At 35.5% G+C, this 21,478-nt stretch overlaps 1 protein-coding gene across 7 annotated transcripts in view; it reads left to right on the forward strand.

Moving 5' to 3' along the window:
* Nucleotides 1-21,478, forward strand: part of Nrg3 (neuregulin 3) — a 1,011,712-nt gene that overhangs the window by 422,552 nt on the left and 567,682 nt on the right. For all 7 annotated transcript variants that reach the window (XM_076834824.1, XM_076834821.1, XM_076834825.1 and 4 more), the window contains exon 2: nt 6,776-6,905. In XM_076834824.1, coding sequence (XP_076690939.1) covers nt 6,776-6,905 — 130 coding nt within the window. The remainder of the gene's footprint in view (nt 1-6,775; nt 6,906-21,478) is intronic.

Here is a 21,478-nt window from a genome sequence, read left to right on the forward strand (position 1 = left end):
AACAGAAACAAAAATGTGAGCTTTGTGAAGCACCACAATAAAGCAAATCCAACTGTGTTGGCTTGACTCCACAAGTTAACAGCTAAGAGTCATGAAGCCTTGGGCCAAGGACATAACCTCCCTAAAACTCACTTTCCCCATTTGTAAAATAAGGAGAGTAAATAATAGCACAAAATCATAGTGTTCTTTGAAGGCCTAAGAGGTAGCTAATGAAAAAAAAATGCTTATCATGATGCAGAGTATATATTAGGAATCATTTGAAAACCAATCCTTTAGTCATCTGGCATTTGAATATAAATTAGGTGAGACTAAGGTGGCAAAAGTCAAGGATCAAGAGAAAAATCCAGAATATGTCATAATATGGAACCCAATAAAAGAAGTTTTTTTCAGGAAGTCAGAAATTCTTAAAGAGAATTCTTTAGAGAATTCCAACAAGATGAGAAAATAAGAAATTCAGTCCCCACTGGATTTAGAATTAGGTGGTAACACAGAATGGGCCCTTTCAGAAAAGTGATGTGGAAAGCAATCACATGATGTTTATGAAGAATACAGCACAAAATTTAGCACAAGTGGAGGGCTCCAGTAACTGTAGCTGCTGCTACTACCATTGTGGGAGAAAGCAGTTTGTAAATGAATGTGTTTTTGCACAGGTAGCTAAAAATATATTCCTCTTCAGTATGCATTCTACAGTTCCAAAATAAACTCATTCCTGTTGAACAAACTATGCCCTGCACAGGTTTATTTAAGATGAAACCATTTTTAAAAGTAGTATTTCCAGCTGAAAGATGGCAGGGATATCATACAAACTTAACAAGGGCCCCCTCTACATTTGTAGCAAGAATTGATGGCTCTGGGGGTATATCAAGAGCTGTCAGTCCTCACAGCAGTCTCACGACTCAATTGAACTCTCAAATTTCTTTCTCAATGGTCCCATTTCTCTCTTGCCAGGGAGTGAACAATTGTCTAATCTTTGGCACTGGAGAGAAAGCCATCTCTGGCCCCTGCCAGCTGAGAAAGAAATGTTGTTGTTTTTTTTTTTTTTTTCTCTCTCTCTCTCTTTAAAATGCCAATAGGTTTTTATTTCAGTTTTCCTTGACCATTAAATATTTTGTAAGTCAGACTAAAGCTTCAGGGGTGCCTGAAGAATAGTAATTTCAATAAGAAATTCTAATATATTGCATCCCATTTCATTTACACTGTTGCCTCAGAAGAGGGTGCTGGAGTCTGTGAACATATTTAAATGTCTTCAGACCTGCAAAGGTATTTCACAAATCCTGAAAGCTTTTAAATGACATGACCAGCTTCTGAACTTTTCTTAGAAAATTGTCACATCATTAACTCAGTGGGAAAAAAAGAAAACTCTGAGGAATCTGACATTTATGAGCCAGGAGTGTAAAAATTTATTTAGGGTCTTCTCTGTGCCTTAGCATTTTTCTTCCTCAGGTGATCTTTCTCTTCTTTGCCAATTGAATCACATACAGCCAAGATCCAGATTCGATGCCAATCCTTTGGGATGCCTTCCTAGATAACTATAGCCCAAATTAAGTTCTCCTTTTCTTTGGCTATCTACTGCAATTATTATCTATAATAGCCAATTTAGCACTCTTGTTCCTCCAACAAAATATGGATTCCCACAGTGTTCAGCTTTGTGTTGGAGACTTAGAGAACCTGCAGAAGTAATATTCAGGTTCAATTCAGTACTTAAGAGGAAAACCAGTCATCGTTGTATTCATTAGTAAATTAACTCCCATTGCAAAATCTGCAGGGATTTCTGTCTTTCAGCCTTACATTTCTTTTCCATTTTGCCTTTAATGAATTAACCACCACCATGTCCCACTGTGCGTTTAATTACTGTACTGATTGCTTACTATGTATGCTACATGGTGTGGAAACAATACAGAAGTTAAAAACAAAGTACTCTTCCTGACCTCCCTGGAAAGAGACCAAAACCCATTAAAAAAATAAAGAAGAATACACATTAAGCTACACATAATAAGTGCCAGATGAGTGATTCAGATAATTGCACAGCTCAAGTGGCCCCAAGTGATGGGGCACTATACCTCAACCAGTGGACTTACTTCTTTCTTAGAGCTAAGACCTTGACTGCTGATCATGGGGCTTGGAAGGCTCTTCCTTAGCACCATCTCTGCTCATCTTAAACTTCACAATCCTCTATCCTTCATGCCCCTCTCTTTAAAAAACACTTCCTAAGTTTTTGTTTGTATTCCCTCATCCTCCATGCTGTGGAGCTTATCTTTCTATCTATATAAAATCTACACAAATTGCTTTTGAAACACTTCTCACATCCTAACTTCTAAACATTTATTCATGTTATTCCAGTTTTTTTTAAATAGAGATTTTTTTTACGATGATAACAAAAAATATTGCATACTTTTCACCATAAACATTTAGAAAAAGACTCTGAATAAACAGATTATTCTTCTATAAACATCTGTTGTGTGCACCTTCCTGTCAGGGCATGTATAAGACCATGGGAGATGTGGAGGCCTGCTGTCCTCCACAAACACTCATGATCCAATCAGATGGGATATCCATACAGAGGTGCAGGTGGAAAGAGTGATGTCTAATGAAGCACTCTCTAGAGTAAGGAAGCATAAAGAGGAGCCTTGAAAGACAAATGGGGATACATGGCAATACTGACTCACCTAGACCTTCATTCATACAGTTTTTGAAGGCCGTTAATAGCTATAATAAATTTACCAAATCATATGTATAGAATAGATAGTTGATGGGGCTGGAGTTGTGGCTCAGTTGTAGAGAATCTGCCTAGCATGTATGGCACATTGGGTTTGATTTTCAGCACCACATATGAATGAAAGAATAAAGGTCCATCAACATCTAAAAAAATATTTTAAAAACATAATAAAATAGGTGTTTGATTAAGTACATGACAAAATGGTACCATGTACTCTATACCCAGCTTGATTTATTAGATTATCTTATAGGGTACAGTTTTTAAAAATAAAAACAGGTTTCACAATGTTAGATACATTCATATGTGAGAGCTCTATATCTGATTATTAAGATACCCCAAGGTTGTTTACAGCTACAACTTGGAGTTAGATCTTATTTGTTATTTCATTCCTACAAATTTCCTATGTTTACCCTTCTAAACAAAATACTCAACTGAATGTATTAGAGCCTGTTATATTACCTTAGGGGAGGAGAGAAGAATTGCACCTTATATTTAATATTTGTCTTATTTCTTTATTTCAATTTGTGCTATTTAATTTTTGTAATACATTTTATATGTTAAAGAATTAAGTGTGTGTGTGTGTAAATATCTGAGGGTATCAATTATATAAGTACTGGAAGGCATCACCCAACATCCTCACTGTCTCTTTGTTAGACTATGTGTGGTGATAATAGATGGTCTGGCCAAAAGTGATTTGGATATAATATGCTTATTATTTACTTAACAAAAGTCTTAACAGAATATTGACTTCATTTTCTGTTTCCATCCACAGCTTTGGCATGACTTTCAAGAGCAAATTTTCATGTCATGATGAGTGTACCTTACCCTACCCAAAGTCTCTGTGATTTTTGGCACTCTATGTTGAAATGCTTAGGCAAACTCTTTAAGATTTCAAATTTATTGATATTTGTATTTTACTGACTATAAGAAGCACAAACACAGCATATTTTCATTTTTATAACATTAAGCTATTCAAAGGGGTAATAATGATGTTTTCTTTGAAACCACTTAAGAGATAAGTATGTGTGTTTTAAATTAATTTCATAATCCTTTGAGCTATGGAAATAGAAAATCTGAGCACACGCTAAGCTGCATATTTCTGTGCTCTCCCACCCAGGACTGGCAGAGACATTTGTGTGGGTCTCTGATCCTCTGTAACATTCCAATAACTGGCAACTTGATAGGCAGTAACCACAGTAGACATCCCTTGTCAGATGGAAATAATTGATTGTAATTGCTTTGCCATTGTATTGCCTTTGGAGTCTGTAGCTTGTTAAAACCACTGATTATAAAATAAGGATCTCACTTTTTATGCTGTAGGTTATGTTAATGAAAAGCTGTTCTTAAAGGAATGATCAGTGAATATCAATAAATAGATAATAAGAAATTAAAGGAAAAGTTAACTAACTGATCATGAGTTAATGTACTTCAGCAGTCAGAGTAGCAGTGAATTGTGTGGCATTTCATATTGAATATTTTGGTTGGATCTCTTGAATATTAAATATTTCCCAGAGAAAGAGAGATTGATTCTGTGTGGCTGTTTATCACACACTGCCTTGAATAACAGATCTTCACTGTACAGAGAATCTCTTAGAAAATGGAAAATGTGTCTATTTGCAGAGTCTTTGTTTTGTTTCAAAGTATTAACAATCAGATATTTTACACTGAAAAAAAAAAAAGTTTCTATTGTAACACCAAGAAGGAGGATACCAAAAAGTCAATTTGTTTTTTCAATGCTCACAATAAGTGAGGAATATGAGAGTTATATAAATAATCTTAAGGTATTGTTTTTGAAATATTCATTAACATTATACATCTACCAAAACAATAGCATAATTGTAAAGTTGTATCTAATGTTTTGCTTTAAGAGATACAATAACTATTGATAGAGTTGTAATGAGATCTTAAATGACCCCATCTTTCATTCATACCATTTAAATGGTTGGTGATGTTAGGAGGTCAGATATATTGACAATATTTTTACTGAGCACCAATTCTGATTAGATTTCAACTCCTAAAGGAGTTCATAGACTAAAAGGATGTGTATGGATAAACTTAGGAACAAACTATTATGGCATTAAATGAATAATGGGAAGCAGGGTTGGGGGCGGCACAGGACAGGAGTAGATCATTCAAGTTCTGAAGGATTTCAGGGTCTTTCCCAGAAAAAAGGGGAACACAATAATAGTTGAAAATTAAGTTGTATGTTTGGTATCTTTGGAGTGCAAGAAGTGACCAGGAGATGTCTATCATCCCATTGGCTCGGGGAGGGGAGTGGTGCTGAGGCAGGAGGATTGCAAGTTCAAAACCGGACTCACCAATTTAGCGAGGTCCTAAGCAATTCAGCGAGATCCCGTTTCTAAATAAAATATAAAAAAGTTGCGGGGGAAGCTGGGGATGTTGCTCAGTGGTTAAGGCCCCTGGGTTTAATCCCCAGTACTCCTCTAATGCTATAAAAAAGAGCAGATAGGCAAAATTACATTAAAAGAAATTAAATTAAAATTAAAAGAAAGCCCATTTTCTTTGTTTTATTAAGTTATCCTCATGACAGTAACCACTGAGGAATATTTATTTCCTTAAAAATATATTTATTTATGTATTTATTGATTGTGGTGCTGGGGATTGAACACAGGGCTTCACACCTGCCAAGTATCCATTCTGCCACTGTATATATCTCAGCCTCACTGAGGACTTTTAGATGTGGGAGAGACATGAGCAGGTTTCCTTTTAAGATGATTGGTTTCCCATCAGTTTGCATGATAAGCAGGGAAGAAGCTCATTGTGACCTGTAGTTAGTGAGCTGATTTAATATGCCATGCTGGTGAACATTATTAGCAATCTAGATCTATAAAAAGGAAATTAAAAAAGCTTATGTTGAATAATTTATTCATCTTTGACTTTTTAAATACATATATTTTCTCTTGACTGTTAAAGAGGAATTGGTGTTAATACTTCAGATGCTGAAAATTTTATAGCTAGAAAAATGTCTACATATGGTGATAGAATCTGTATCCTATAGATAGTACTTATTTATGGTTAGTTTCATATTTGGAAAGCAGATATAGATGTATAATTTAATTTAAAAATGTAACTGATTATGATTTCAAAAATACATGTTTAAGAGAATGCTAAAAAATGACAATAATTTGGTCCTGTTAAATATTTACCAGAAACATTCTTCACATGTGATTATCTGTTTCAGAATTTGGAACATTTGCATTTTAATTACATAATAAAAGGAGAAAGTGAAAGAATAATTGGCTTAGCTATTAGCCAATTGTAGCTGCAGCTAAAAGAACTCAAAAACTGACATGAGTTTTCTACAGAACAATCACGAAATACATTGATCAGATGTTTAATGATATTTGGCAACAATAAAGCAAAAAAGATGTTGTTTCAATACTCCATACAACACATTTGCTGAAAGTATATTTGGGTGTTTGGCTCAGGATCAATCAACTTTTACTGTTAATATGTCCTCAAATGAGACTTCTCTAGAGTAACTTTAATTATTAAAACCCATTGAAGAAATACAGTGGTCCCTCATCAACCTCAGGGTATTGGCTCAGGAGACTCAATGGATTGGTGTCCAGATGGATGTGCATGCCTCTTGTGTAACATGGAGTAGAGTTTGCATAACCTATGCATGCCCCTTTATATACTTTAAATCATCTCTGGATTTTTTATGACACCAAATACAATATAAATGGTATATAAATAGATGTTACACTGTATTGTTTAGGTGATGCAACAAGATAAAAAGAAGTGTAGATATGTTCAGTACAGATACAGCTCTTATCTTTCTGAATTTTTTCCATCTGTAGTTGGTTGAATCCCAGGATATGGAACTTGCGGATATAGAGGGCTGATGAGGACAACCGAACACAGTGCGTTAACTAGCTGTGTTGCTCAGTACTGTTTAGTGTCAATCCTGTTTGTCTCAAGTCCCTGTCATTGTACCCCATACACAGGCCTCGATGCACACATCTGGGCCAGTGACAGGAGCAGTTGGTGTTGGAATGCATGCTGACAGTATTCCCTCTGTGCTCTTCTTGACAGATACAACGACATATTCCACTGAGAGATCTGAGCACTTCAAACCCTGCCGAGACAAGGACCTTGCATACTGTCTCAATGATGGCGAGTGCTTTGTGATCGAAACCCTGACAGGATCTCATAAACATTGTCGGTAAGCCACTGCGGCCACTGGTTTCAAGGGCTGGCTCTTAGAAAGGATGGACGGAGGTGGAGGATGACATGACGGTGATCTTGGGAATATACAATATCCAGGATGTATAGAGCCCTGCCATTTGAATGGAAATATTGAAAGTCTTAATATGGAAAGGCAAAGGAGATATCTCCTTAACATTCAAGGAAGAAACAAGGGAGAGTAGATGAGGTTTAAGCTTTAGCTAACCAAATCAAGGAACACTTAGTTTTATATCTGCCAATTTAAAGGAAATAATTTCTTTAGAAGCCTATATTTCTGGCATGGGACTTAAGTTTGTCTCCTTGTACTCAAAAATAATCCTTTCTTGCAAATTTAAGGACCATGGCAAGAAAATCAAACACTTCCTCTTAGGTCTAGAGTCTTGGTGTTTCATGTGAAACGAACCCCAGAGAATGTAACTGTGTCCAGAGAGAACTGCATTTTATTTTGATTCTGCTGTCCTTGATTAATTCCAGTTCTTTTTTTTTTTAACACCTCTGATGATGAAACAATCTCCAGCAAGATGTTGTAAATGAAATCACAGTCCTGTTAGGGTCTAGTAGACAACTACTTAAGGAAAATTCCCAGCAGAGATCAGAAAGGTGTTTAATTGGTTTTTAGAGACATAAGGTTATATAATAGCTAAAAATAAAAACAAGTGGAGATAAACAGTTCTCTTGTAGAGACACTGCAGCTTTAAGGCTCAATAGAAGAATCAAATTAACATGCAAAAAAAGTTTCCCACGGAGCTTTTATTTCTGACACTACCCTGGTAATTTGTTTTTCCTTGCAATTGTGTATGCTTCAGTGATCACATATATCCACACCCCTTTTCTTCTCTTTATTTACTCTTCTCATATGACACAGTTATTAAATTAATTATTCTGAATCATGAAGCATGGAAAATTATGACTTTTCCCCTCTCTTTGTTGCTATTATAAAACTTTATTCCCATGTTGTTTTATTAAGATAGTGCAGAGAAATGCATCTTACAGTTATAGATTAAGAATGTGACAGCAAAACCTGTGTAAGTCCAGGAGCCAGGTGCAGTCCACAGGGAGGACATGTGGCCACAGAGGGCAGCCACACAGGTCTGGAAGAACTGATAAATGATAGTTGCCTATCTCAGTAGAAGTTATCATATGTCTCCAGGCATAGTGGTATATGCCTATAATCTCAGTGACTGAAAAGGCTGAGGCAGGGGAATTGCAAGTTCAAGACCAGCCTCAGCAAATTGTCAAGGCTCTAAGCTATTTAGCAAGGCCCTGTTTCAAAATTCTAAGTAAGTAAATAAGTAAAACAAGGCTGGGAATGTGGTTCATTGGTTAAGCTCTGCCTGTGGTTCAATCCCTGGTATTAAAAAAAAGAAAAAAAAAAAAAGCTTACCATATGTACTGTATTGGGTCAAATGGTACTGAGGTCTTTATTTCCTTGTTTTTGACATGTGGTTTTCTCTTGACTTTAGCAATGCCATTACGTTTATTCCATTTGCAAATCCTTCACCCCATTCCTTTCCATTGTGAACTTGAGTTTGGGATGAAGCTGCCTGGGAACTAGTCCTCCCCACATGCCTCTTCTCTTGCCACATGTATTATATCCAACAGAGTACTGGTAGGGAGCACACAAGTGATCTAAGCATCTCAAAGAGAAATGAATGTGGTACCTTTTCAAAGCCTGATGTCGGTCCAAGGTCTTTCAGACACTCAGCTACCTGTTAATCTTACCTTAGTCAATCAAGTGTGATCAACACATGGAAGAGGGTGTATCCTGTGGATAGGGCTGGTGACCCAGAGGTCCATGTGCTGGAAGTTTGGTTCCTGGTCTGTTGATGTTGAGGTGTTGGAACCTTTACGAGGTGAAGCCCTGTGGAAGGTAAATAGGTCATGGAGGCTCCACCTGCTTGAATGCATTAATGCTGACTTGAAAGTGTGGGACAGGTCTCCTTCGAGTGGTTTGGTTACCTCAAGATCAGGCTGTTATAAAAAGAACAGCCTTGCCATCTCCACTGTCTCTTGCTTCCTTGTTCACACATGCGCCCTTCCACATGCAGCTGGTTCCTTCCTGCCTCTCTGCCATAGTGTCATGCAGTCTGGGACCCTCATTGGGATGCTGTCACTGGGATGTTTGGACCTTCTAGTCACCAGAAGTATGACTCAAATTAACCTCTATTTTATGAGTTACCCATACACTCGGATATTTTTTAAAAATATTTATTTTTTAGGTGTAGATGGACACAACACAATGCCTTTATTTTTATGTGGTGCTGAGGATCCAACCCTGGTCCCTCCCATACTAGGCGAGTGCTCTACCACTGAGCCACAATCCCAGCCCGAATACTCGGATATTTTGTTAAAGCAATGCAAAATGAACTAAGGCAGTGGGTAGCAGTCACTTAAAGTTGGACTTCTAATCTATTGAAGGAAGGGTGATCCATTAGAAGTGTCAGCTAATGTAGTAATTTTCTTTAGTGATGTTTTACTACAGGGAAGAATCAAATCAGGTTCCACCATAATGTGCAGGCCTATAATATTCATCTTTTTCAAAGATGAGTATGCAGACAGGAACAAAATAATTCTTTTTTTCCCAACATATGGCTTTTCTAATTCTTAAGTTGATGGCTGTATTAATTTCCTAGGGCTTCTATAACCAACTATGACAGACTCTGTAGCTGAACACCAGAAATTTATTTTCTCACAGTTCTGGAGACTAGAAGTCTATGATGATGGAGTCAGCAGGGTTGGTTTCTCCTGAACTTTTCTTCTCTGCTTATAGATGGTCATCATCTACCTATGTCTTCTTGTTTTTCCTCTATAGATTTGTGTGTTCAAATTCACTCCTCTTGTATAGGCACCAGTTAGATTGGCTTAGAGCCCAAACTAATGAACTTATATTGACATAATTACTTCAGTATAGATCTTTTCTCCAAATATGATCACATTTTTCAGTATTGATTATTAATACTTTAATATATAGATTTTTTGAGGCATAATTCAGTCCATGATAATATATCTTCAGCCCAGAAAAGGAATCTCTTGCTTTTATGTGAATGCATGTGCATGTGTAATTTTTGTAACACATACATACAAGCAGAGATATATCTGTGGTTTAGCTGAAGTGATGTACATGTGTAATAATTTTCATCTTCTGTCTTCATATTTCTTGCATATTTCAGTTTAGACAACTTGTTATTTAACATACAGTGACAACACTGCTAATTGTGACAAAAGACAAGCTTAAGACAGGGTTGGAACTCAAGTAGGTTAATAGATGCCTATAAATCTCCTACTAGTGTTGTATGAATAAATCACACATCACATATACCCACTATTCATCTCTCAGGCTTTGCTGTGAATAAAAGACATGCATTTGTTCCTACATCAGCCACTTCTAAAAATCCCTGCATAGTTATTAATGTGGCATTTTGCATAGCACTCTATTTAAGTAGTATGTTTCATTCATTCTTCTCCCCTTTGAGAAATGTTTATTTAGGACCTCCTATCACCAAGAGAATGTTGAATAAATACATACAGAAATGAGTTTAAGAATTAAGTAGCAATGCAGTTTGTAACGTGTTTCCAGGAGTGAAATACTTCATCATTAGGAAATAACAAAAAGAAAGTAAAGTGCTTTACAATGACTGGCATGCTTATGATGGCATCTTTATGACATATTAGTTACTAGATTATGTTTCAAGCAAAATAAGAAACCATTTAGTATATCAGAGTGGCAATACAATGGCTTGCACATGTATCTAATGTATAGTTTATTTTTCACATGTCACAAAGATTATAAATGAAAATCTGAGAAATTAACATGATGTCTTCTCAATTTTAAAAAAATGCATTCCTATGATAAATTGTAAAGCAAATAAAAAATTGTACTGAATTGTTTCCATGCTCAGAAAAGAGACCTTGCTTTGACACATTCCTTTCTCATTGCCCAGGAGGAATAGTGGCAAAGCTTCCAAACTATCTATAATAGAAATCCTGAAAGTACATGTTGAAAAAAAAGACAGTGTTAATTTCAGAAAAAAGCAGTGAGAAGGGGGTAAGATTTTTCCTTTTGTTATTGTCTCATTCTGTATGCACTTTCAATTTTTTCAAAAAAACACTTATATTATTACTAAATAAAACTATAACGCAAATGAATAAAAATTTTAAGTGAATTCTAAGGTCATAGCCAGGCACAGTGGCACATGCCTGTAATTCCAGTGGCTCTGGAGACTGAGGCAGGAGGATCACTGCTCAAAGCCAGCCTCAGCAACTCAGTGAGGCCCTAAGCAACTTAGTGAGACCCTGTCTCTAAATAAAATATTAAAAAAAGGGCTGAGGATGTGGTTCAGTGATAAAGCACCCCTGGGTTCAGTCTCAAGTACAAAAATAAATAAATAAATAAATAGAACAATAAGTAAGAAACAGGGAAAATTGGAAATTTGTTCTTCTGAATCAAAATATATTATGAAGTCATGTATGTCCACATGGCAATTAATAAAAACAGATGCTGGAACTCAGTGAGTGTTAATATAGAACAAGGATGGATTCATAAGCCAGAGGTAAAATGAGGAAATAAGGGACTGACTGTTCAATCAGGCTGTCTATTAGATAATCCAAACCCCAAGTATACTTTGACCTGTCTCTCTACACAAGAGTTGTTCTCAATGGAGTCAGAAGGTATTGTAGTAAATAAATAAAACCTAAGGAAAATAAAAGATAAAGTGACGTATTTATTTATGTCAGCATCGAAAGCAATTTGTGAGTAAAAAAAAGAAGTAATGGAAGGAAAAATTAAGCAACATTGACAGGACATTGTTTTTTGATCTGAACATTTCATATAACATTACCTTTTGTTCTGTTTATGTTATGTCAGAAACAAAATTATAAGCTAACCTTTGAGAAGAATGAAGAACCAATGTGGCAAAGAATTAATATCCAGAAATCATAGAGAATACTGAGGGTGATACTAAAATAAAACCTGAATAGGGAAGGGGCAGAAGGGAAAAATATATTCTTTCCCTAAAAGGGAATACAGGTGACCTATAATATGAAAGATGCTTAACATCACAAAGGAATGAAAATGAGGCTTTGGAGGTTTGGGTTTTGGAGGGGTTGCAGAATTTTTTGCATAGGATATTTATTGATTTTAAGTGAATTCCCGTTTTGCTGAAGGTGCAGTGAAACTTCTCATTCTACTTGCAGGAGTATGCTTTGTTAAGCACTTTCTGAAAGCACTGCTTTCCTATGTGTGAAAGTCCTTATATCGTTTCTAAGAAGCTAGCCTACAGAAATGTATGTGAATTTGTTTGTAGGGATGCTCACTGTAGGTATATTTGTAATAGAAAAAACAAATTCTGAATTTGAGTGTCTATATAAATTAGAATTTATCTATATATTGAGTTCTCAAAATTTTTAGGGACAATAAAATGTTCATCATATCATATTACATATGAAAAGCAGGATATAAACCTATAGATATGAACACAAAATAGAGCCCTAATTCTGAAAGGGAACTAAATAAAAAGGTTAATAGTGTTTGTAACCACTTTCTTCTTTGAATTTTATTAACTTTCTAAGACCTTTACAAATACAATTCATTTATGTAACACCTGGCTAAAACACTTGACTCTTGCTTCGAGTCTTCTTGTTAAGAAAGATAGTGTTCTTGTCTCTATTAAATCAAGGTTGTTATAATTCATTATTATGAGACTGATGAAAGAACCTTCAATTAAGTGCTTTTATATTAAACTATTCCATATTAAATTAATTTTCATATTAAGCTATTTGAATGCATCTACTCATTCTTATTGATAGATTAATAAAAATGGTGCTCTGTATAATACTTTCTATATTGAAGTCATGTTTTGAAAAATGAAAAAATATATATTTAGTAACAAATTAAGATGGGTGGAGAAGGAAACCACATCACTAGAAACATCTTGAATCAAAACATCTGAACCAAACCTAGATATGCTATGATCAATTTATTGTCAAGTCATTGCTAGAAATTTTATAAACTTGAGAAATAGTGCTATCTATATTTCACTGGAATGAAAGAGGTAGACACTGTAACTGAAAAGATAGTTAGGCATTTGCATGGGCCAAATGTGGTATAAGGCCAGATTCGAGTTAAAAAGATGTGTCTCTTCTGAATTGAAGCTCATTAAATGTTTCACCAATCTTTCTGCAAAAATGGATTTTTCAAAACTTTGGAAATGATACCATTTGAGCTGAATTTGACCTGTAGTGATCATTTTGGAAATCTATCAAGCAATTTACTTGAAGAGGCTTGAATCACTTGAAATATGGAACTGCTTGAAAGAAGAAGGAGTCCAGTAGCATCCATTGCCCAAGGGGATAGTTTGGAAAAAAAGGAATGATGGACTTACATAGCAACGTGAGAAAATGCTAGTGGAAGTTGTAGAGGGCAGGCAGCAAGCACAATGGGGAGGGGAAGCCGGCAAGGAGTTGCTGCTCCATGCTATGTCTATTTCTCTCTGAGTACGTTTTGAAATAAAAGCTTCCATCTTCAAGAGAATTGATTGAGAGCAGTGTAATAATATCTCTATGGTATAGTAGATGAAATTGCAGGACCATCCCAGTTAGTGCTTTGCTTTTTCACTTTGGAAGTCCATTAGCTCTTCCACCCAGCAAGGATCTTCTTTATCAAATGGTTCCCCAGTAATAACTGCTCTGAGAGCAGCAACTCAGGATTCCATGTAGGCTGAGGCAGGTTGGGAGGAAAATGGAGTTTTGAAGCACATCCCTAAACTCCATAAACTGGAGGGGGTGGAGGCTGGGATGCCTAGAAATCCATGCTTAGTGGTAAAGACCTTACAGAATGGGGTTAATCATGAGGTGCAGAGCCTTAGAAGAATTTTCAGGTTCACCAAAGGCTCAGAAGCATGTCTACCATGGCTTAAATATAATTTGAGTAATTTGCAGTATCCCTGTTTATAACAGGTGGACTAATGATTGCTCTTGACAAGAAGAAATGAACCAAGTGTAATGATTCTTCTGTGTGAATGTAGTTTGTCAAGATATTCTCAGGAATGGAACAATACCACACAATGCATGTCATTTTGTAATTCCATGACTACCTATGGGTGATTTGCCTTTTACTTTAACTCCTTTGTATAGATCTCCAACTGGTATGTTTAAAGGTTATCTAAATACCATGTAAAATACCAGAAAAAACATATCTAAGAGAGTAAGAACACAAACCATTTAGCTATTGGGGCTGAGACTGGATCTTCTTTTAATGTTCTCTGAGTTATATGGCAACTCTAGCTGAAGAAATGGTATTCTGAAGTCATCATTAGGACTTGAGTTTGTTGTTGTTGTGAAAGAATTGACAAAAAAAAATGTTATTTTTAGAAGATAGAGTCTCTGTGTGAGTTGGAGTGGGAGGTTGGGGACCAGGAGCAAATGTAGGCATTCAATACCTAGAGAACTGAATTTAAAGTTCTGCTCAACTTTCCACTGTCTGTGTGATATTTCTTCAAGTCATTTCATTAAAATCATCAGTTCTTTATTTAAAAAATAAAATTAAAATACATGTTAATATCTACCCCAAAAGGTAGATAAAGGAATGAAATGCAGTTACATATAGAAAAACACAGATACATATTACATATATGTATAATGATATATAAAGATATTATGTCTCTGTGTATATATATATATATAGTATACATAAGTATACATATATATGCATACATATCCATGCATGTATGTATATGTAGGTATCATATCTCATATTATATCACTTTCCTCTTCCTCCCTTAGGCTCACACTGAAACCTTTGAGCAAAAGCATGTTTGCAGAAATCTATGAAATACATTAAAAAGATGTCATCTGCCTTATTTAATTGGAAAAAAGTAATGATGGACTTAAATAGCAATGTGAGAAAATGCTAGTGGAAGTTGTAGAGTGTTTAGGTTTAAAAGAGAGGAGAGAGCATGACAAAGCTTCTTGTGTATATTCTGAAGGCTTAGAATTCCTACAGAAAAATTATCAATATTCTATTAGTTCTTCCATTCTGTTACCGTTTCTTGACTTTCCCCAATTTTTTTTCTTACTGAATTTCTGTAACATTAAGAAAAACATGATTTTTTTTCCTACTTAGTCAGTATAACTTGCCATAATTGTATTATTAACATAAATGGATGTTGATTTTGCAATTCTTTGAAACAATAAAATGGCCTGTTGGCTTATTTTTGGAGAAAAATTATACTTTATGGCAAAAAAATATACACATTGAAAAATAATGATTTCACTTGTGGAAAACATGATTCAATAAAACAAATTATTTTCTTTCTGCTTCATTCTTTTTCAAAACAGTTTTCTCAAAGTTTTGATATTTGTACATTAGTGTTTATAATACATAGACTCTAAAATCTTTAAAGCCATGAATAATCAAATTTATAAGTCCTTGCAGAAAATAATGACAGAGAAGACTTGTCGAATGTAGAATGTGCTAACATTGAATATCTAGAACATAATAAGTGAGTATGTTTGGTTTTATTGAGGAAAAGCAGATTGTTAGCCATACATTGCTTTGGTTAATTAGCTTTTAGTAGCTTTTCTTTATAAAGCTTGTTTTGAGGTAAGTATTCAGCCTCATGTAGCACACATGCATGTAAACACATGCACACAATTTTTTTAGCTATTTTGATGACTTTTCAACTCTAAAATGGAGGTGATGATGATTTTTCCCCCAACAGTATCATTGAAATATTATATATGTGATTGCCAACAGATAATTAGGAAATGCCACATAAATACAACATATGATAACTAAGTAATGTCCAAAATAACCTAATTGATTTTTTAGTCTGCCCTAACCCCTTATAATGATATTGGTGTTAATGAAAGCACCATGTAAATCATTGATTGGCATTTCATTACAGCCAATAGACACTAGGGTTTAACTATCGCATCTGATTCTGCCAAATTTTCTTTTATGGCATTCTGATGATTTCAGGAAGATCTGCTATTTAACAGTGAATTTAAAAGAGTGATTAATTTGAAAAACATATATATATATATATATATATATATATTTGTTTATTTGTTTCCTTGAAGGTACTTTCTATAAAATGCTAGATCTTTTGTTCTTTTGATTTTCCTAATGATTCCCAGTTGACTGGCTGGTTGGATTTAGTATCCCACCACTAACTATCAGACTGACAAATTATATCTATTCTCTGTGTCTCGATTTTTTAACCTGTTAAGTAAGTTAAGTAATATTACTGCTTCATAGAATCATTGTGAGGGCTAAGTATAGTACAAGTGCTTGGTATAGAATGAGTCCTGTACATTCCAAGTAAGTACGGTGAAATAGATTAAGTTATATGTGTTGTTATTTTATCTGAACAGCCTTGTTTACAGTTCTGTTGACTTCCGTCAGGGCTTCTTGATGGATGCTCAGAGGCTTGTTCAGTGAGTTCAGCTTAGATTCACAGATGGGAATTCAAGAAAATCAACAGTGGTAAATTATTTTAAAGCACAGCAATACCAAAGCATGCACAAGAACACTTCTCAGAATCAAGGGTCATTGTGATTATTCAAGTAGTAAACTTGGAAGAAAGGCAGAGGAGACACTTTTTATGAAGGGAATTCTCCCTTTTGACCATTCCTATAGAACAAGAGTGTGAAGAAAACTCTACTCATTATCCAACCTACTGTTGAGGCCATTCTGGTGAGGACCCTTCAAACACATTTCTCCAGGCTTCCTGGATCTACCTTCATAAGCACTTATACTATACACTTGTACCCACTCCCTGCCTGGGTCCAGCCAATCCTTCTAGGGTTCTAATAGTTTGAAACCTGAGACAAAAAGATACAGCTGCTTATGTCCCCGGTAAAATAATACAGGTTTTGTGGATTCTACCAAATATGTTCTAAAAATTAAGGAAATATCCATAAATATTGTTTTCCATAAAGATGATCTCTTGATACAGTTGTGAACATTGACTAATGGCACCAAGCTCCTAGGGCAAACATTACAATAAAATCTTTTCAAAATAGGATAATGATGAATCAGATATTCCTTAGAATCTCCCGGAGTGATGAGGGAATTGGTGATGTCCTTCTGGGGTCTTCCTGTTCCTCATGCTCTTGAAAAGACTTGCTCCAGACTGAGTTTCAAAGCATTAGGCAGCAATTCTACCTTCCTGAGCATGTTAATTTTTTTCCCAGTTCACTTGGGTCTGAGCATGATTTAAAAAAGTAAAAGATGATGTAAGGACCATATCAGAATTTTTATGCATATACCACAATATATTTGTGTATCTTTGTGTAATGAACAGACAGGCATCGATCCCAGGGTTTACAGGCTAAATCTCTCCAAGAACTTATGTTCTCAAAAGCCTCTGGTTCAGAAACCCTAAAATCCAAGCTGCTTAAAAAATAAGACATTTAAACTCTGGTTATTTTTAAAGATGTTTCTCTCTCTTTCCCTCTTTATATGCCTCAACATATTACAATCTGATTAACCATGTAGATTGTTGCCTAAACCTCAAAACTTTTTAGATACAATAGACAGTTTAGTCATCTGCAAAATAAGCATAAACCAAGAACATGTTAAGTAAGGCATATGGTTGCCCTAATTATAATTCAGATAAAACATCAATTCATAAGAAAGTAAGACCACCATATGCTAGGTATGTTTTCCTTAATATAAATTTCAAAAAAAAATGTACAATTTCTGTATTGTTAACCTCACTTCTCAAAAATCAAGTGAGAATTCCCTGACTCACTAAATACTGGCAGGGTCTGGATGAAAAGGCAGAGCAAGAGGATGCTAGAACACTTTGTCTCTCTTTTGTACCCCAGCTCTGTGGCAGTCCATATCAACATCCACTTGGTGTTCTATTTAGTTATGTGTGTATCTACCTATACATTTTATTATTGTTTTTAGTTGTAGATGGATATGATACCTTTATTTTATTTTTATGTGATGCTGAGGATCAAACCAGTGCCTTCCATGTGTGAGGTGAGCACTCTTATCACTGAGCTACAGCCCCAGTCCTACCTATACTTTTAAAACAGCAAAATGTGACAGGAAAACCAAGCATTCCTTATCCTATAGGAAAAAAAGTCAAAGGTATGGTTTCCAAAGTTTATTGTGGAGTGCATTTCTACATTTCTATTATGCTCTATTTCTCAGGTTGTTTTGTGAATATGAAGAAAATATTCCTAGTATAAGCAACTTGAAGCAAAATAAGCCCTATGCGCACACATGTGTACATACGTATGCATATGTGGTCTACCAGGTGTCTGACATCATGTAAGCCATTGAAGTTCAATGGCAAACAAGTTCCTCCTTGTGAAGAACTTGCATAGAGAAGTTACCACAATCCAGTTTGAGCAGGTACTGTGATGGACACACATAGGCAGTCCCTGGGCAGCAAAACCCATACTTGGGACACCAGAGTAATACTTTCCAGATTGGTAAATGGAGGAAAAATATCTTCATCAAGAATATTTATGCACAGAATCCCTTGTGCAGTTTTTAACAAATAAAAACTTAAGGAGGAAATTAAGAGTAAGCCAAAAAAAAAAATAAAAATAAATTCATTGAACATGGTTGGAAATATTTTTCTTGGAGATATATGTGCAGTGTGTGATTGGTATGGAACATAATGTTTAGTCCTAATCTATGCATGCTTAAAAATCAGTGGTAATGTTACACACTCTTTCCATCATTTTGCCAATGCTTATTAAGCATATTCAATGTTCCAGTTCCAATAAAAGGTGCTAGGAACACAGTGATAAATGTTCTCAGAACAACTCTCAGGGGAAGCATTGGGATGGGCATTTTCTAATTGAAGTTAATGTGAAGAATTCTGTGTACACAAAAGAGATTCCAAATATCAGTGTTCATGGGAGAGCTTCAGAAAGGAGGTGACATACAAATTTGCATTTGGAGGGATAAGAGCCTGCTTATCATGCAGCTGGCTTTTGCCTTCCAATAACGTCATGGAGAGTCAAGCTGTTATTGGAGAAGTTTTCCTTCAAACCCTGGGGAGAAATTTTCAAATTTATTTTAGATGCAATTAAAAACAATCAGTTTGTATAAAATTCTTTATGAAATTGGTCACCTCTTTTCTGAATTATTTTATCTCTCATATCCAGATGGTTTTCAAAAACATATCAGAAGTAGTTGACAGTTTTAATCCCATTCTCTACAATGCTGAAATTTATGGTGAATTGAAAGTACAAACAAGAGTGTATACTTTCAACTGAAGTAAGTGTCACATTGCTGAAATTATGACATCAAGACTTTTTTAAATCCAACATAACATACAGCTTTTATCTTATATATGTGAGCTATTTGCAAAAAAACACTTTATAGTTGTAATAAATATTAATTTCTTAACATCTTAGGAATAAAAATGACTTTTCAGCTCTAAACTTTTTTATAAGGAATTAAATAGGCCTATTCAAGTATGCATTGATAATTGTTAAATTATAATACTTTGGAGATAATTATTGGTATATCCAGATAAAAATGTCCTACATTTTCCCAACCAAGAGGTATTTTTTTTTTTTTTTTGCTTTAGCAGACCTATTCTGATGTTAACAAAAAGTCAAAGTAAAGCAACTGTAAAGGGTTTATTTTAGTATGGGTCAGGAATTTTGCTATGTACAGCAACACGTATGTACAGCAGAAACCAGAGGAAAAAAGCTTGCACAGCATTCTTAAAACAGGGTGGCTGTCTACTGTCTCAAAGACTACTTTCTTATTTCAACAAATACAAAAATACAATTATGGCTAACATCAGGGAAAGGAGCTATTATTTCAACAGGAGACTTCATTAAACAAATCAACCCCAGGCTTTGGATGCAGGAGTACTTGGACATGGCAGCGTGAAAAGAGATGATGCCCAGAGGCTAGCATGCCCTAAGCCTGGCCTCCATAGAGTCCTCTGACAGCAGGTTGATCCCAGTGACCCTGTGCTCCTGAAGGGCAGAAATTCAATTAGGAACTCTGAGCTTTTGGCTTTCAGGCTAAGGAGAGCAGGACTTGTGTGTCAGTGGGTAGCTCCAAAGCTGGAGGGAAAACATTCTCCAACAGTTATAAAATAGAGTCTAATAATAAGAAGTGAAAACAGGAAAGTGAAAAAAAAAAAAAACCACCAGTTTGGAAAGAACTGTCAGGAAGGATGAGCTGATAAAGCTTCTAGTTTAAACAGGTCATAATTTTGCTTCAGTTTGGGATGTTCTTGGGGTTAATTTACAGTCATAATCAATGTCACGTGGAAGCCTTAGTTTCTTTGACAAGGTTTTATTTTCAGAACATTCAAAAGCTCTCTTCTTTCAAGCCTGGGTTACCATTTGTGAAAGAAATAATGATTATTTTAATGATATTAAATAGTTTAGCTAACCAAAACATTATCTGGATGTTTGAACTGATTCGTTTGTGAACAAAACTCCAGTTTCTATTACAGTATGCCTGTTCACCTACCTGACTCTCGCACTAGGCTTTGAGTTCAACTTTGCTTCTAGAACCTGCCATCTACAGAGTAAGGATAAATTAAATGAGTGAAAAAATAGAATTTGAGAAACCTACCACTCTCATTTTTCAGAGGACAACATTGAGATGTTAATTAGGAGACGACAAAAATGCTAATAGCCGCCTTACATTTCATACCTACTCATTGCAAAGCAGGCATTTAGGTCCTTTCTGTGCTCTTTCATGATCACTTATTTCATGCACATATTAAATATGCAAAGGAATGTTGTATCCCCCTTGGACATAGGACAAAAAGGAAGCTCCCCAAGGGAAGGTAGCTGATCAAGGATGCCTATCAGTAGATAGCAGAATTTAGCCCCAATCTCTTTTCAGACTAACTATAAAGCCTTTAATCCTCCACCTTGTCAAATTTGCTTTTAGAATTACCAAAGGCCATGGTTAAACAGCTAACCTTAAGATCTTCCTCTGAAGAATCTGATTCAGGTCTGAGATGAGACCCAAGAATCATGCGCTCAGGTGATTCCATTACTGAGACCAATTTTGGATGCAGAGAATAAAACTGATGTTTCTCATAGTTTAGTGAGCAGATTAATCCTCTGGAGATTTTGTTCAACTGCAGATCCAGGTAGTTCTGAAGTGGGAGATGGGATTCTGTATATTTAACAAGATTCCAGGGGTTGCCTTTAGTTTTGATATATCATTCCACACTGGAGCAGTGAGGAACTGAGATCAACTGGTCAGCAAGCAATGGAACACCCATACCCACTTCAGAGGTCTCTGCATAGTCTTCCACTACCAAATGTCCCGCTCCCCATGCAGCTCAGCAAGATTTCCTACACATTTTTGCCAATATGTTTGTGAAGTCTCTAGAAATTCTTGCTTGTCTCTCTACTAGTTACCTTGCTAGTTCATATAATTCCCAAATAAGAATACCTGGATACCTGCAACATGAGTTTGTCCCATGTTTATCTTATCTGTGATAGTTTCATAAACGAGCTATTTCCTTGAGTTTCTGTTACCATAGGGATTTTACATATCTCATTTGCTTTTCACAAGTTTAGTTTGTGGAACAATTC

The sequence above is a fragment of the Callospermophilus lateralis genome, chromosome 15, assembly GCF_048772815.1.
Source record: "Callospermophilus lateralis isolate mCalLat2 chromosome 15, mCalLat2.hap1, whole genome shotgun sequence".
Taxonomy (NCBI): domain Eukaryota; kingdom Metazoa; phylum Chordata; class Mammalia; order Rodentia; family Sciuridae; genus Callospermophilus; species Callospermophilus lateralis.